Genomic DNA, 17134 nt, shown 5'->3' on the forward strand with positions numbered 1-17134 from the left:
CTGTCTTTAATGCATTCTTGCTTCCTCCATTCCTTTAGTGAACCACTGATCTGTACATGATTGGATTAGAAACGAGATTTCCACACCTCCAAACCTACTGCCTTTCCCCCATTCAGCCATGTCAGATCAGTGATCACTTTCAAGGAGGATGCAATTTTGAAGGTTTGAGCAGACCCCTGTTCAGTTTCCATTTTGGAAAATTGTGTCTCATTCGTGTTACATTTTTACTGGTGTGTTTGTTGGTCTGTTCCAAGTTTGTGTATTTGTAGCGGTGGGTTATTTTCAGGGTTGTGTTTTTTGTGGAATTCTCATTTCACACACTCGCTCATGCAGAAGAGCCCTCTCACACACACTAATCAGACAGTAATGGACAGCACCTGGTACTGGCAGACGTATCACAACATGCAACCTGCACCACCGTGGGATTGACACACGCACAGGACATTTTTCTCACAGAACAAATCTCATGTGACATTTTCTGTATGAGCACACACACACACACTTCTTTACAAAATAGGACACAACATTTTGACATTGTTGTGATGTGAGCACAGTGCTTTGGGCTTTTAGTCATTGATTTCTCTTCTTCCCCAAATCCCCCTCTGGGTGTGACAAACCATTCCACAAAGCATGCCCACAAAACCTTCTCAACTATTCTGATTCTAGGAGGATCCATTGTGCTTCTCTACCATTGTGGTTGGCGCAAACTCATTGTTGAGTGACATTAGCATTTAAGATAGAAAATTTGCATTTAAACTAGTTTTAATACCCAAACCAGTTGATTATGTCTGCATCTGGTTATTTCTCCCAACCGACTTGACTAATTAATTGTGAATAGTGTTGTGGAGCTCTTAGCTCGCATAACAAGCTATACCTCTCCACCATGTTAGAGACAGCAGCTAATGGGTTCACCAGTCTAAGAGAAGGCCATTAGAGGTTCTCATTGGAAATCAATGTCTGGTCCAGTCAGCGTTTTAGTCCACAGGCAAACTCTGTTTTAACCGACAGTGACACTCCATGATTCATACACTATTTTTCTGTTTTCATCTTTGTTCCTGGCTGTTTAGGGTTTATTGGACATTTTTACTGGGTCCCAAGGGTGGGTCGATCCCAAGGGTGCATATTCAGCTTCTAGGGTCCCAGCTAGAGAATGGATGGTTGTTTTGTCTCGGTGAGGATGCAAGTGTGGATGTTTGGTGTCCTAACGATGCTTACTGTTATGTCCACTATGCCTCATGATATACACCACTCAGCCCCCTTCCTCTGAAGGGCGAGAGTGTTTGGCATTCCTCCGATCAGCTTTCACATGCCACAGCCAGCTGGGGACGTTTTGTCACAGCACACCAAGGTACAGTAGCTGTCAAAGGTGAACCCTCAGCCTTTCTAGTGGACCTCCTGAGGAAAACAGCCAGAAAATGGAATCAGTCATTGATAAACTAACATGGTCATGAATTTGTACAGTACCACAATACCACACTATGTTCAGCCAAAATATTGTGTCAAGAGAATTTGAATAACCCTAGGCTATTGGGTATACTTTGGACACATCTTACACACTCGGGCTAATATTAACTGTCAATATGAAAGGAAACTAGTTGAATCCCAGGATTTTGAGACGGTCATGTGACCACGGTCAATCAGTGAGTCAGTAAGTACTGTCTCTATTGCTCGTGTGGCCAGGCTGTACTCTGTACGTCCGGCTCTGAGCGCTGAGGTCCCTGGATGCGTCAGTGGACGTGGTTGGTTTTGATAACAAACAGTTGAGTTGGGGGGGATTAAGCGATTATGTTTGATCACAGCACAATGGGCAGGCTCGAGCCGGGCCCCCTGCCAACTGCTGACGGACCAACTTCAGAACAATCACACACCCCAGCCAACCCCAATGGTTGTGCGTGTGTATGTGTGTGTGTGTGTGCGTGAATAACTGGTGTGTGTGTTTGTGTGTCCAAAGTGAGTTTGTCGCATACACAGTTTAGAAAATGTTATAGCGGGTGCAGTGAAATAAATGCTTGTGTTACTAGCTCCTAACAGTGCAGTAAAATGCCAAACAAGTACACACATAACACTGTGTGCTTAAATGGGCTTAAATGTGTGTGATAAAAGGGGGGTGGGATAGTTGGAGCTGTGAGTGAGGCAGAGCTTCTATCTGCCTACTTTTTCAGTTAGGGGGAGGGGTAGAGAGAGGTGGATTGTCAGTGTGGAAGAGGGGGAGAGCGATGGGAAGGGGAGAGTGGGGTTTGTAAAGCAGTTTCCTGCGGTGCATGCGTTGGCTGGCTGCCACTGTGAGTCTGTGTATGTGTCAGGGAGAGAGAGAGAGAGAGAGATGGGGCGAGAGAGAGAAGAGTGTGTGTGAGTGTCTGGGTCCGTGGGTCTGTGTGTAAGCACGTTGACAGAGGGGTGCAGAGTGAGGGAGAGAGAGGGAGGGAAAGAAGGGGTTAAAGAAAGAAAAAGAGAGGACAGAAAAGTAGGGAGTAGCTCAAGGACTGGGTCTGACCACTTCATTCAACACCTCTGTGGATGTCTGTGGAACTTAAGGAAACGCCATGTTCTGTCTGAAAGGTAGGACCAATCTGAGTGTGGAACTTTTCCATCCGAGTTCGGAGACAAAGGGAAGGTTTAACCCCATCTCTTTTCCCTTTCGGTCACAGTGGTTTCTTCTCCACATGTCTTCCTTTGTTTTCCTTTATACTGTAGGGAGTTTACTTTCTTTCCTTCTCTCTTTCTCTGTCATACTCTTTCTCCATCTCTTCCTATATTGAGGGAAGTGAGGAAGAGAAGTTGAGTAGATTCAAGTTGTAATCTATTAAAAGTGTTGCTTTGATCCGTTGTTAGATTTTTATGTGAACATCTGTCTAGTGTGTCTGTTTAAACTTGAAAGAACGTTTCAGCGCTGCCTACTATGGAATGTGTTGTGTGTGTGGTCAGCATATGTGTGTTCAATATGTCTGAGTAAAGTAGAATGGAGGGTATTTTAAGTGCCGTGTGGACTGTGGAGTGTGTTCCTCTTTCACATTGGCAGCTGCCAGGGAGGGAGGGCAGCAGTTGCTGTAGTGCTGTCCTGTGCTGCAGAGTGGCGCCATGTGTTGGCCAGGCAGCGCTGGGCTCAGCCGGGCAGGGCAGAGCAGCAACAGAAAGGACAACAGAAAAACTCTACACTCACAGCTCTCTGCTATTCTCTATAGATCGGTCTTTCTCTCTCTCTCCTTCATTCAGAGTTTTTTTTTTATACCTCTGTCTCATTCTCTAATTGATGTCTCTTGTATTATCTTTCTCCCTCTCGCACTCTTTTTTTTGGGGGTCAAATTTCTTTATTTTTTTCTCTTTTACAAACACACTGCCATAGCCAGGGGCAGAGCAGACATGCACAGGCATTGATTTGATTAGCTGTAGGCACTGGGTCATGGAAAAACTGGTCACACTGGCAAACTAGTGGCACCTCGGTTAGCACACACTAAGCACCTCATTGGCACCTCCTGTGGCACATGTTCCAAACTTTTAAATGTTCCTGGATGGCAGCGTCTGCCACCTCTGTATCTGAAGAGGCTGAGCTGTGATTGGCCGAGGTGGCAATGAGGTCACCATCATCTAATCCTGCTTTGATTTAGAATGTGAAGTACTCTTAAACTGTCTGTCACAGAACCCCAATGTACTTTACATTATGACAGCAAACCAGACGTTATCAGTAGCACTGTACTGATTATCTAATCCACATCACCCGGCAGCTCTTCCTCGTCTACTTGGACTGGCCCTACCAGTCTGGGTTTGAGGTAGCGGACTAAACTCTTCTCCATGGTGAAGGAAGTTTCTGATGACCTTTCCCAATGGCGTGGAGCTGAGACCAGGCATTGTGGAATTTAGTTCCGACTACATCGATTCACCCATGGTCAATACTTCAAAAAAATGTAAATCATGAAATGCTCAACTTTTACATATGTTTGTCATCTGTAGTTGTGTGCCTTTGTTTCCTGAAATCCATACTTTTTCAATAAACTTTAATCAAATAGAACCACTGACTGTTTGCTCATTGCTGTTGCTCTAAGATGGCAACTCAGTGCAAATGTGCCAATTAAATCTCAACAAGGGAGATTCGGTGGTTGTATTTGATTAAAGTTTTATTGAAAAAGTATGGATTTCAGCAAACAAAGAAAGGCACGCAACTACAGAGGACAAACATTGATACAAGGTGGGCGTTTCATAATTGTGCGAATCGATGAAGTCGGAGATAGATTCCACAAAGCCTGGTCTCTGCTCTACACAGTTGGTGAATGTTCAGAGCCATTTGGGTTGCCAGGTTAGAGCTATATGGGTTGCCAGATTGAAGATGAGGGGTGTTTTGGGCAGTCGCCCTACATCTTTCCACCCCAGAGCAGGAGTAAGGCTGGTAATGTTAGTTAAAATGCGGTTATCTATCCTAACTTGACTTTACCCCTCAGTACCACGGTAAATCCCAGCTCTTTAATTTACTGTAAGCTCTTGGCATGTTATGGGGAATGGTTGGCTTCATAAGTCTGTATTTATCACATTACCTACCGTGTCTCGTACAAATGTAATATGGTGGTTGTGTAGGAGGGGTTAGTGGAATGGACTGGTGGCCAAGGAGTTGATGGGTTTTATGTTAGACCCCATCAGGCTGTTGTGTCCTAGAATTGAACATTTACAGCGAGTAATCCAGAAGCTCCAGGTTGAGTATGCAACATGTCTGCCTTGTAAAGTGAATCTAATTTCTTGTAGAACTAAGATGTCACCCGATGTTCCAATTCAGACGGTACTGAAGGCAAATGATTCTGGCGGCTCTGTCCAGGCTAGGAGAACAAGTGAAACTAAGACCATATTGCTCTCTTCTCACCAATCCAGACCTTTATTATGTGAACAACACCAAAGACAGAAGGGGCTAGGGACCAAAAGGGAACTGGTCTGTGCTTGGTGTTGTGTTTTTAGTTGCCTTGTCTAACATCTTATTAAATCTGTCAATTTTATTTAGTTTGGGTGATGTTTCATTAATCCTGCTGATGTGACGGTCTGGTGAGCGCAAAGAGAGGGCAGATGTTCCCAGTACAGTAAAGGAAATACAGGAAATCTCTCTCCTCTGCCCCTTCTGCCATGTGGGTTAAGCTGCCTTGTGGCTATTATGTGGGCAGGGAATAGTTGGGTTTTATGTAGGGATGCAAGAAATATTGGTAAGCATATCGGAATTGGCCGATATTAGCTAAAAATGGCAACTTGGACATCGGCTCTATGTATAGTTTAACGCCGATGTGCAAAACCAATGTCAAAGCTGACGTGCATACCTGTATGACGTAATGACGCCACGAAAATTACAGCACTACACGTGCAACACAGCATTCCTAACCTAGTCCACAATGTCTGCTGTGTGGATCTATTTTGAAGTTTCAAAGGAAGATAACAGAAAGGCCATATGCAACGTTTGTGCTGCTATTATTTCCTGAGGAAGGGAGAAAGTGAAATCTTTCAATACCACAAACCTAATTACTCATTCGAAAGTGCTTCACCCCCAGACGTTCAGCGACTAGTTAGAACAAAAGCAGAAAAAAACTAAGCACACACTTCCAACAATTTAACAAGTTCAAGTCGAGCAGTCATTTGAAAGAGTAAGAGAATTTCAGCGAGACAACTCAAAGCCAAAATCCATTAACGCCAAAATGGATGATGTTAGCTTTCGCCGACTGGTCGAGAACTTCGAGCCCCGGTACACACTACCAAGTAGGCGCTATTTTTCAGATGTTGCCCTACCGGAGTTACACACTTGTTGAAATGCACATCCATGAGCTACCTGCTATTAGCTTCTCGACTGACATTTGGACCAGCGATGATAGTCTTTGCCATGCATGGGACACATGCTGCAACTGGCTGTGAACAAAGGTGTTTTGGCCCAAGGCAGCATATCTGACACAGTGGCAACAGGTAGGACGATAGTGCGTCATGTTAAACACTCACAGCTTGCATACAGCCGACTGCAAGCAATACTACAGGAGCAGCTTGGAGTGCAAACGAAAGCAAGACCTTTCCACCAGATGGAACAGTACTTTTTACATGGAGAGCCTGCTGGAACAAAAACGAGTGCTTGGCGTGTACACAGCTGACTGAGTTACCTGCAACAGTCGGTACAAACCAGTGGACTCTCATTGAAAACATGAACACACTCCTAGCTCCATTCGAACAACTCACTGGAGAAATAAGCTCAACAACTGCGTCTGCAGCAGACGTGATACCCTCTGTCATGGCATTGAAATTCCTGATCAACAACTGCCAACACAGACCGTGGGGTTAAAACTTACAAAAGTACTTGAGACTGTGAACAAGAGATTCGGTGACATTCTGTCTGAGCCTCTTTAGTGTCGCCACCATGGTCGATGCCAGGTACAAGGACCGGTACTTCAATGCAGACAAGAAACAGGGTTTACGTGAAATGTTAGACACAGCTGGACAAGATGGAAACGGACACAGTGACAGTGATCACCGAGGAAGAGGACCCACGACAGAAGATGCCATGGACAGACAGAGCTAAAACCACTGCTTGACATGTATGATGAAATCCTGGTTGACAATAAAACGACTGAACAAATGAACAATGAAACAGCACAGCAAGTAAGTGAAAGAAATAGGATTTGATTGTATTTTACTGGTAATGGGGACAAATGTAAATGCCAACAAAATAACTTTTTGTGTGTGTGTGTGTGTTTCAACTATTTAACTGTACTAGAATGTTTAAATTTCAAATATTGGTGTCGCGTATTTTGGCATGAAAATATTGGATATTGATATCAGCCAAAAATGTCATATCAGTGCATCCCTAGTTTTATGCTACTATGGTTAGCCCGTTGTATTAGTGGTCACAGCTTAGACACACACTGAGTGTACAAAACATTAAGAACACCTTCCTAATATTGAGTGGCATCCCCCTTTTGCCCTCAGAACAGACTCAATTCATCAGGGCATGCACTCTACAAGGTGTCAAGCGTTCTACAAGAATGCTGACCCATGTTGACTCCAATACTTCCCACAGTTGTGTCAAGTTGACTGGATGTCCTTTGGGAGCTGGACCATTCTTGATACACACGGGAAACTGTTGAGCATGAAAAACCCAGCAGCATTGCAGTTTTTGACACAAACCAGTGCGCCTGGCACTTACTACTACTATACCCCGTTCATAGGCACTTCAATCCTTTGTCTTGCCCATTCACCCTCTGAATGGAGCACATACACAATCCATGTCTCAAGGCTTAAAAATCCTTCTTTAACCTGTCTCTTCCCCTTCATCTACACTGATTTGAAGTGGATTTAACAAGTGACATCAATAGGGGATCATAACTTTCACCTGGATTCACCTGGTCAGTCTATGTCATAGAAAGAGCAGGTGGTCATATGTTTTGGACACTACATTTTTACAAAATTAATTAAAATGTATTAGCTAAAATCTCTTCAGTCAATAAGGGAAAGGAAAGGTGGATGCCTAGTCAGTTGTCCAACTAAATGTATTCAACTGAAATGTGTCTTCCGCATTTAACCCATCCCCTCTGAAGCAGAGAGGTGTGGGGGGCTGCCTTAATCGACATCCATGTCTTCGTGGAACAGTGGGTTACTGCCTTGCTCAGCGGCAGAACGACAGATTTTTACTTTGTCAGCTCGGAGATTCGATTCAGCATCCTTCCGGTTACTGGCCCAACGCTCTAACCGCTAGTGTTCAACCTCTTTGTTATGGCAAGCCTAAATAAGTTCAGGAGTAAACATTTGCATAATAAGTTGCATGGATTGGCTCTGTGTGCAGTATTGGTGTTTAACGTGATATTTGAATGACTACCTCATCTCTGTACCCCACACATACAATTCTCTGTAGAGTCCCTCAGTCGAGCAGTGAATGTCAAACACAGATTCAATCACAAAGACCAGGTAGGTTTCCCAATCCCTTGCAAACAAGGGCACCTATTGGTAGATGGGTTTAAAAAAAGCAGACATTGAATATCCATTTGAGCCTGGTGAAGCTATTAATTACACTTTGAATGGTGTATTAATACTAGAGGTCAACCGATTGATCGGAATGGCCGATTAATTAGGGCCGATTTCAAGTTTTCATAACAATCGGAAATCTCTATTTTTGGGCACCGATTTTGCTGATTGTTAAAAAACATTTTATTATTATTTTGACGATCGTTTTATACCTTTATTTAACTAGGCAAGTCAGTTAAGAACGGGCCTCCCGGGTGGCACAGTGGTTAAGGGCGCTGTACTGCAGCCCCAGCTGTGCCACCAGAGACTCTGGATTCGCGCCCAGGCTCTGTCATAACCGGCCGCGACCGGGAGGTCTGTGGGGCGACGCACAATTGGCCTAACGTCGTCCGGGTTAGGGAGGGTTTGGCCGATAGGGATATCCTTGTCTCATCGCGCACCAGCGACTCCTGTGGCGGGCCGGGCGCAGTGCGCCCTAACCAAGGTTGCCAGGTGCACAGTGTTTCCTCCGACACATGGTGCTTCCAGGTTGGATGGCGCTGTGTTAAGAAGCAGTGCGGCTTGTTTGGGTTGTGTATCGGAGGACGCATGACTTTCAACCTTCGTCTCTCCCGAGCCCGTACGGGAGTTGTAGCGATGAGACAAGATAGTAGCTACTAAAACAATTGGATACCACGAAATTGGGGAGAAAAGGGGGTAAAATTCAACAACAAAAAACCACCAAAAAAATCCGTTAAGAACACGTTCTTATTTTCAATGACGGCCTAGGAACTGCCTTGTTCAGAGGCAGAACGACAGATTTGAACCTTGTCAGCTCGGGGGATCCAATCTTGCAACCTTACAGTTAACTAGTCCAACGCTATAACCACCTGCCTCTCGTTGCACTCCACGAGGAGACTGCCTGTTACGCGAATGCAGTAAGAAGCCAAGGTAAGTTGCTAGCTAGCATTAAACTTATCTTATATAAAAAAAACTATCAATCAATCATAATCACTAGTTAACTACACATATATATATTATTACTAGTTTATCTAGCGTGTCCTGCGATGCAACGCTGGGGGATGATTTAACAGAAGCTCATTTGCGAAAAAAGCACAATCGTTGGACGACTGTACCTAACCATAAACACCAATGCCTTTCTTAAAATCAATACACAAAAGTATTTATTTTTAAACCTGCATATTTAGCTAAAAGAAATCCAGGTTAGCAGGCAATATTAACCAGGTGAAATTGTGTCACTTCTCTTGCGTTCATTGCACGCAGAGTCAGAGTATATGCAACAGTTTGGGCCGCCTTGCTCATTGCGAACTAATTTGCCACAATTTTACGTAATTATGACATAACATTGAAGGTTGTGCAATGTAACAAGAATATTTAGACTTAGGGATGCCATCCGTTAGATAAAATACCGAACGGTTCCGTATTTCACTGAAATAATAAACGTTTTGTTTTTGAAATGATAGTTTCCGGATTCGACCATATTAATGACCAAAGGCTCGTATTTCTGTGTGTTATGTTATAATTAAGTCTATGATTTGATAGAGCAGTCTGACTGAGCGATGGTAGGCACCAGCAGGCTCGTAAGCATTCATTCAAACAGCACTTTCGTGTGTTTTGCCAGCAGCTCTTCACAAGCACAGCACTGTTTATGACTTCAAGCCTATCAGCCTAATGGCTGGTGTAACCGATGTGAAATGGCTAGCTAGTTAGCGGGGTGCGCGCTAATAGCGTTTCAAACGTCACTTGCTCTGAGACTTGAAGTAGTTGTTCCCCTTGCTCTGCAAGGGCCGCGGCTTTTGTGGAGCGATGGGTAACGCTGCTTCGAGTGTGGTTGTTGTCGATGTGTTCCTGGTTCGAGCCCAGGTAGGGGCGAGGAGAAGGACGGAAGCTATACGGTTACACTGGCAATACTAAAGTGCCTATAAGAACATCCAATAGTCAAAGGTATAGGAAATACAAATGGTATAGAGAGAAATAGTCCTATAAATACTATATTAACTACAACCTAAAACCTCTTACCTTGGAATATTGTAGTCTCATGTTAAAAGGAACCACCAACTTTCATATGTTCTCATGTTCTGAGCAAGGAACTCAAACATTAGCTATTTTACATGGCACATATTGCACTTTTACTTCTCCAACACTTTGTTTTTGCATTATTTAAACTAAATTGAACATGTTTGATTATTTATTTGAGGCTAAATGGATTTTTATTGATGTATTATATTAAGTTAAATTAAGTGTTCATTCAGTATTGTTGTAATTGTCATTATTACAAATAAAATATTAAAAAATCGTCCGATTGATCGGTATCGGCTTTTTTTGGTCCTCCAATAATCAGTATCGGCGTTGAAAAACCACAATCGGTCGACCTCTAATCAATACACCCAGTTACTGCAAAGATGCAGGTGTAATTCCTAACCCAGTTGCCGGAGAGGAAGGAAACCACTCAGGGATTTTACCATGAGGCCAATGGTGACTTTATAACAGTTACACAGTGTGTAATGGCTGTGATTGGAGAAAACTGAGGATGGATCTACAACATTGTAGTTACTCCACAATACTACCCTAAATGACAGAGTGAAAATAAGGAAGCCTGTACAGAATAAAAATGTTCCTAAACATGCATCCTGTATGCAATAAGGCACTAAAGTAAAACTGCAACATGTAGCAAAGAAATTCACTTTATGTCCTGAATACAAAGTGTTATGTTTGTGGCAAATCAAGACAACATTTTTCATATTTAATTTTCAATACATTTTGCAAAAAAATCTAAAACCATGTTTTCACTTTGTCATTATGCGGAATTGTGTATAAATGGGTAAGGACATTTTTTTTTAACCAGTTTTGAATTTAGGCTGTAACACAACAAAATGTGCAGTAAGTCAAGAGGTCTGAATATTTTCTGAAGGCACTGTACTTCATGATACAACTGTTGTTTTGGGTTTAGAATAGATTGACTCTGCTGTAACTGAGTTATCTGTGTAGAAGTTGATGGCAGTGGGTTAGGTGTAGAGCAGTAGATAGATGGTCATCTATGGAGATTCACGCCGTGACTGATTACAGTGTGAAGCTAAAATAGTGTAAAGTCTGTCAACTTCTCCCTCTGGTGTCCATTGTGAATCTCAGGCGTGTGTAGCAAACATGTGTTATGGAGGTGTGTGCATGAGTGTGGGTATGTGTAATGATGAGCACATGCACAAGTTTGCTCATTGATATAAAGTAACTCATTTGGGGATGGTCATGTTTTACGTGAGAGTGTCTATGTGAGTGTGAATTTAAGCAATGTGTCTGTGAGTTCCATACACTCTTGGGATAGCTGGGGGTCAGGTGTTGTCTCTCCATGTTAGTGGCTGGGTCCAGACCTATGTATAACCTGTGATGGCATTTAACACCCTCATCACAGCCTGTATGGAGGACCAGGCCAGTCTGATCTGAGTTTTAGAGCTACTAGAGTTATTAGAGGGATGCGTTTTAGAGGGGGAGGGATGAGTTTTAGAGGAGGAGGCATGAGTTTTAGAGGATGAGGGATGAGTTTTAGAGGAGGAGGCATGAGTTTTAGAGGAGGCATGAGTTTTAGAGGATGAGGGATGAGTTTTAGAGGAGGAGGGATGAGTTTTAGAGGAGGAGGCATGAGTTTTAGGGGATGAGTTTTAGAGGAGGAGGGATGAGTTTTAGAGGAGGAGGGGTGAGTTTTAGAGGAGGAGGCATGAGTTTTAGAGGAGGAGGCATGAGTTTTAGAGGAGGAGGCATGAGTTTTAGAGGATGAGGGATGAGTTTTAGAGGAGGAGGGATGAGTTTTAGAGCTATTAGTGACCCTACGTGTTGATAAGCTTTGACTTTGTTTTTATTTAGCTTATTCACTTTCAGTTCACTATTTAAGATGCTACAGAAAGTAGGTTAGACTACAGAGGTGAAGCTCCAAAGACAATGGATGACTCCTGAGTTCTGTAGAACAAGTTCTCACTATGGATGAGTCCTGTAGACTATGAATGAGTTCTGTTGACAAGCAGGAGTTCTAGATAATGGACGAGTTCTGTTCGCTACAGTTGGTTTGAGACAATGGCTAAGTTTTCCATAGTCCTCCTGTAGACAATATACTTTGTTTTTTTTCAATAGTCCTCCTGTAGACAATGGATGGAGTTTTCCATAGTCCTCCTGTAGACAATGGATGAGTTTTGTTAGCCTGAGCTCCTTAGACAATAGCTGACTCCAACATGATGATTCTTCAGACAAACAGAACACAGCATGCAGGTGTTTTCCCACTCTCCCCACATGTAGCCCCCTGGGTCTCCCTGGAAACCATTTTCTCTGAGCCTTCCGTAATATCCCCCTGTACAAGCACACACAAAGGCACGCACGGGCCCACGCAAGTGTGCTTACACACACACACACACACACAGTGGATGAGCTCTTCCCAGTGTGGACCCGCATGGGCATCAACAGCATTGTCTGGGAGGTGTAGTCACACACACACACACCACACACACGCTCACCTCCTGACTGACTACCCATAATCCCCATTCAGAACCAGTGGGCTGAGAAAGACCGGCCACACTGCATGTTGGGCCGGGGGGTTATCTACAGTACTGCAGTACTGAACCCTGACTGACTCACACACTGTGTGTGTGTGTGTGTGTGTGTGTGTGTGTGTGTGTGTGTGTGTGTGTGTGTGTGTGTGTGTGTGTGTGTGTGTGTGTGTGTGTGTGTGGTGTGTGTGCCGGTCACTGTGTCAGTTTGAACCCCCCACTGTTTAGTTAGTTCTGTCAAAGGCAAGGCTGCTAATGTGTCTGTGTGTTGGTCCAAGCGACCCCTATTGTGCTGATGCTACCACTAATGTATGTGTGAGTGTGTCCACTGTCCGCATCACTCTATACCCCCCCGCTGGGCATGTGAAAATGTTGAATCTAATGCACGTAGAGAGAGTGATTGTGTATCTTTCAGATATGTAGCTATATGACCGAGGGAGAGAGTATGTGTTTTCCAACACCCCTCTGTGTTGATGAAACTGTATATGTGTTTGTTCTGTACTTACATGGTTTAGAATGGGAACAGAGGGAGGGGTTAAGTACACAGTCAGATGTGCCTGTGTTAAAAGCCTTTTGGCCTGCCTGCATTGCATGTGTGGGTTTGGTGTTTGGCTGTGGTATTAGTGTTGTCAGTGTGGCTTCCATATGGAAATGATAACCTCTGTTAATGGCTCTGTGAACCCGGCTATCTGCTGTGGCTTTGGCAGGGCACACACTGACCCTACTTCCATATGGTATTTGACCTTTATCCATAATTTCACTCCTCTCTATATTTGTTACTGTTCAGTATGCTTGTTTGTGTGTCTTTACAAGCTAATCAGATCCTTTGACAATGTAAGAACACTGGTTTCCTGTTCATTGTCCTGGAGCTAAAACCATGTCTGTCTGTCTGTCTGTCTGTCTGTCTGTCTGTCTGTCTGTCTGTCTGTCTGTCTGTCTGTCTGTCTGTCTGTCTGTCTGTCTGTCTGTCTGTCTGTCTGTCTGTCTGTCTGTCTGTCTGTCTGTCTGTCTGTCTGTCTGTCTGTCTGTCTGTCTGTCTGTATGTATCAGTGTCTGTCTGTATGTATCAGTGTCTGTCTGTCTGTCTGTCTGTCTGTCTGTCTGTCTGTCTGTCTGTCTGTCTGTATATATGTATGTATGTATCGGTGTCTGTATGTATCAGTGTCTGTATGTCTTATCAGAACCTCACCTCACCCTTACTTTCCTGTACCTTATAAAGACAGACAGAGGTACTGTCGGGAGTGCCCATTAAACACACTCTGCTAGATTAGGTTATAGTGGAGTTACTTTCAGTGTCTGGTTTCTCTACCACAGTACTCCATACATGGATCCTTGAAGTGACGATGTCACTTGAAGTGATGATATTGTACCACTAGATGGAGCTGCTGTGTGGTGTTTGTTTTTTCTCATTTAGTTACTACTGTGAATCCCTCCCTTCCTCTGCATTTCTGTTTCTATCTGCCTTTTCTGCCTTGCATCAGTTCAGGGTTGTTAGTAGTCTTTTTGAAGAGGCTCTACCCGCAACATTTTGGTGTGTGTGTGCATGCGTTTGTCTATGCTTTTATATGTTCTATAATCTGCCTAGTCATCATTGCTGTTGTGTAAATGAAATAAAGCCTGTGTGTTTCCCTGGCCAATCATTCTCCTCTCCCCCTCTGCTGGTCAGCAGCTCTGTCACTGCTCTAAGCTCCAATGCCCCCAACAATCTGATTAGTGATGATTGATCCATATGATACACACAACTCTATATGTAGTGGCCTAGTCTAGAATAACACACAACTCTATATGTAGTGGCCTAGTCTAGAATAACACACAACTCTATATGTAGTGGCCTAGTCTAGAATAACACACAACTCTATATGTAGTGGCCTAGTCTAGAATAACACACAACTCTATATGTAGTGGCCTAGTCTAGAATAACACACAACTCTATATGTAGTGGCCTATTCTAGAATAACACACAACTCTATATGTAGTGGCCTAGTCTAGAATAACACACAACTCTATATGTAGTGGCCTAGTCTAGAATAACACACAACTCTATATGTAGTGGCCTATTCTAGAATAACACACAACTCTATATGTAGTGGCCTAGTCTAGAATAACACACAACTCTATATGTAGTGGCCTAGTCTAGAATAACACACAACTCTATATGTAGTGGCCTAGTCTAGAATAACACACAACTCTATATGTAGTGGCCTAGTCTAGAATAACACACAACTCTATATGTAGTGGCCTAGTCTAGAATAACACACAACTCTATATGTAGTGGCCTAGTCTAGAATAACACACAACTCTATATGTAGTGGCCTAGTCTAGAATAACACACAACTCTCTATATGTAGTCTAGAAAAACACACAGGTGGACCGTTGTTGCAGAAGAGGCGAAACCTTTAACTGTTGTCTAGATGTGTCTGTGTGTCTCTTTGTCTGTCTGTCTATTTGTCTGTGTTTTGTCTGGTTCTATTTGCATCCTCCAGGTCACACCTGTAATGACTGGCAGTTGTCATCTGAGGTGCCACACACGCTGGCAGGCTGACTGTTACACCAGAGTTAATTAGCAGCAGGATGGCGTCCATCTGTAGTGCTCTCCGTGTCTGCTGTCTCTGTAAAGGGACTAGGACTAGATAATCTGGAATTACAGATTAGACCTATAAAGGAGGGGGGAGAGGAGGAGAGGCCAAGGGGCAAAGCTGATGGTCAGTTGGAGAGAGAGAAGAAAAGAAGGGGGAGAAACTCACCTCACGATACTCATCCTTCACACACTTTGTGCTGGAGAGTTGCTACTCACCTATTCACCAGGGGTATCTCTTTTCATCACCTCTTGCATTTGTTCTAGAGGGTGTCTCCGTCCCACATACACCCTGACTGTGTTCCTCTTGAGTTCTACACACTTCGTTGGAGTATTGAAAACCAGTGAGGAAGGAGCGTTTTGGAGAAAGTTAAAATTGTGACGTGAGAAGAATCATATTGTAACCTCAGCTATTTCCTGCTGGGGGTGGAGACCTTTGTTTAAACACTTTTACACATTCTCAGAATATTTCACCACATTTCTCCTGGTCTCTTCGGAATTGGAATCCAACTCTTTTTTTTTCAAACCGAAACTTCCGATTTGGGGTTTTTGGTGTTGATATTTTTGAGGTGTGCTGGATTTTGGAAGATTCACCGTATTTGTTTTGGAAATATAGCTTGTAATCTGACACTGCATATTCCTCCCTTTTGTCAGGCAAATCAATGCAAGTCAATAGAAGCCCCTGAGAGAGGGAGTGAAAGACAGAACACAAAGAGAGGAGGAGATTGGGAGGGGGAGAGGCTGCCTTTTGGAGATTGTGGTCTGGAGGGAGGAGAGTGTCCCCTGCGGGTTGCAAAAACTTCAAACCATGAAAACCAGCCCCTCCCATCCCTTCATCCTTCCTGGAGAGAGGGGGTGAGAGAAGGGGGAGTCCTATTGAGGGTCTAGGGGCTAGAGAGAGAAAATAGGAGGGTGACACACACGCACACACAAGCCCCTGTCCCAAGTGGGAGGGCAGTGAGGGGGGCTCGAGGGTCTTAGAGACAGAGAGAGGATGATCGCATATGTGCAGTGCCTCTCCTCCAAGCCGGTGGTCAGCTGCTGGCACAAGGCCGCCTGCTATGAGGACTCGGGAGGGAAGAAGGCTTTCCACAACACCTCCGAGATGGGCAACAACCTACCAGTCCAGCCCCATGCTTCAGGGCCCATCCGTAGGTCCGAGGGCAGCCTGCGACGCCGCCTGCTCTCCACCAAGGTCCACCAGAGACAGGACTCTCTGTGGACGCCCAAACCGGGACTGCTAGGACCCGAGACCAAGGGCTCCTTGGGACACACACACACCTACCAGGATGGCCAAGGTAGAACTTCTCACCAAGGTAGAACTTCTCACCAAGGTAGAACAGAACACACTACTAAGACTGGAGTCGGTCGGCTTTAGAATGAGGGTTTTACTGGTTGTGTGACAGAGACAGTAGTGTTTTGTTGGGTTCAGGCTGTTGTGTGCTGTTGAGACACACGTGGCTGGAACTGTTGGACTGCAATGGTGGATTAAACTGCTCTTCTGCCTCTATGGACTGGTCTCTGGGCTTTAGAGTTACTGTTTTTCTAGTCAGTCCTGGCAGGAGGAGTCTCTGGGGCTTTGGACTTGTCTATAGTGCTTTGCTTTATATTCTAATCTATACTAGGGTCTTAGAGACAGAGAGAGGATGATCGCATATGTGCAGTGCCTTTAGTGTGAATGCAGTGTTTCCCCTATATTCCTCCGCTGCTAAATCATTGCTGCCACTCCAAAAAATTGGGATGGTTAAACATTTTCAGTGTAAACTTAAACTACTGAAACCAGATATAAAGTGTGTAGAAAATATTGTAGAGTTATATATTTTTAATAAGAGAGAACTAACAATCACCAAAATAAAAACTAGACAGTTCGGGAGAATCTACAATTCCAACAAGGTAATGTTCCCCCAAAGAAATTGTAACTCAGGTAGCATAAGCCATTGCAAAATGTGTAGAAATGATCTTTAAAACTGCACATTTTCTCTCAGCCCCATGGCAAAATGTGTAGAATTGCAGGAAAGTAGCTTTAAAACAGCAACGTTTTGTTTCTGCGGCCAAGAGAAGGGCC

At 43.9% G+C, this 17134-nt stretch overlaps 1 protein-coding gene across 8 annotated transcripts in view; it reads left to right on the plus strand.

Annotated features, from left to right (window-relative positions):
- The window catches only part of nhsl1b (NHS-like 1b), a 177218-nt gene that overhangs the window by 108134 nt on the left and 51950 nt on the right, over window positions 1-17134 (plus strand). For 2 of the 8 annotated variants that reach the window (XM_036975960.1, XM_036975966.1), the window contains exon 1: window positions 16049-16403. The exons of 3 other annotated variants lie outside the window; for them this stretch is intronic. In XM_036975960.1, coding sequence (XP_036831855.1) covers window positions 16064-16403 — 340 coding nt within the window. In that variant the 5' untranslated portion in view covers window positions 16049-16063. Of the gene's footprint in view, window positions 1-2228; window positions 2560-16048; window positions 16404-17134 lie in introns of those variants that run through there. 3 more of the 8 variants (XM_036975968.1, XM_036975963.1, XM_036975964.1) reach the window with 3 other exon arrangements.

Source organism: Oncorhynchus mykiss, chromosome 4 (genome assembly GCF_013265735.2).
Source record: "Oncorhynchus mykiss isolate Arlee chromosome 4, USDA_OmykA_1.1, whole genome shotgun sequence".
Taxonomy (NCBI): domain Eukaryota; kingdom Metazoa; phylum Chordata; class Actinopteri; order Salmoniformes; family Salmonidae; genus Oncorhynchus; species Oncorhynchus mykiss.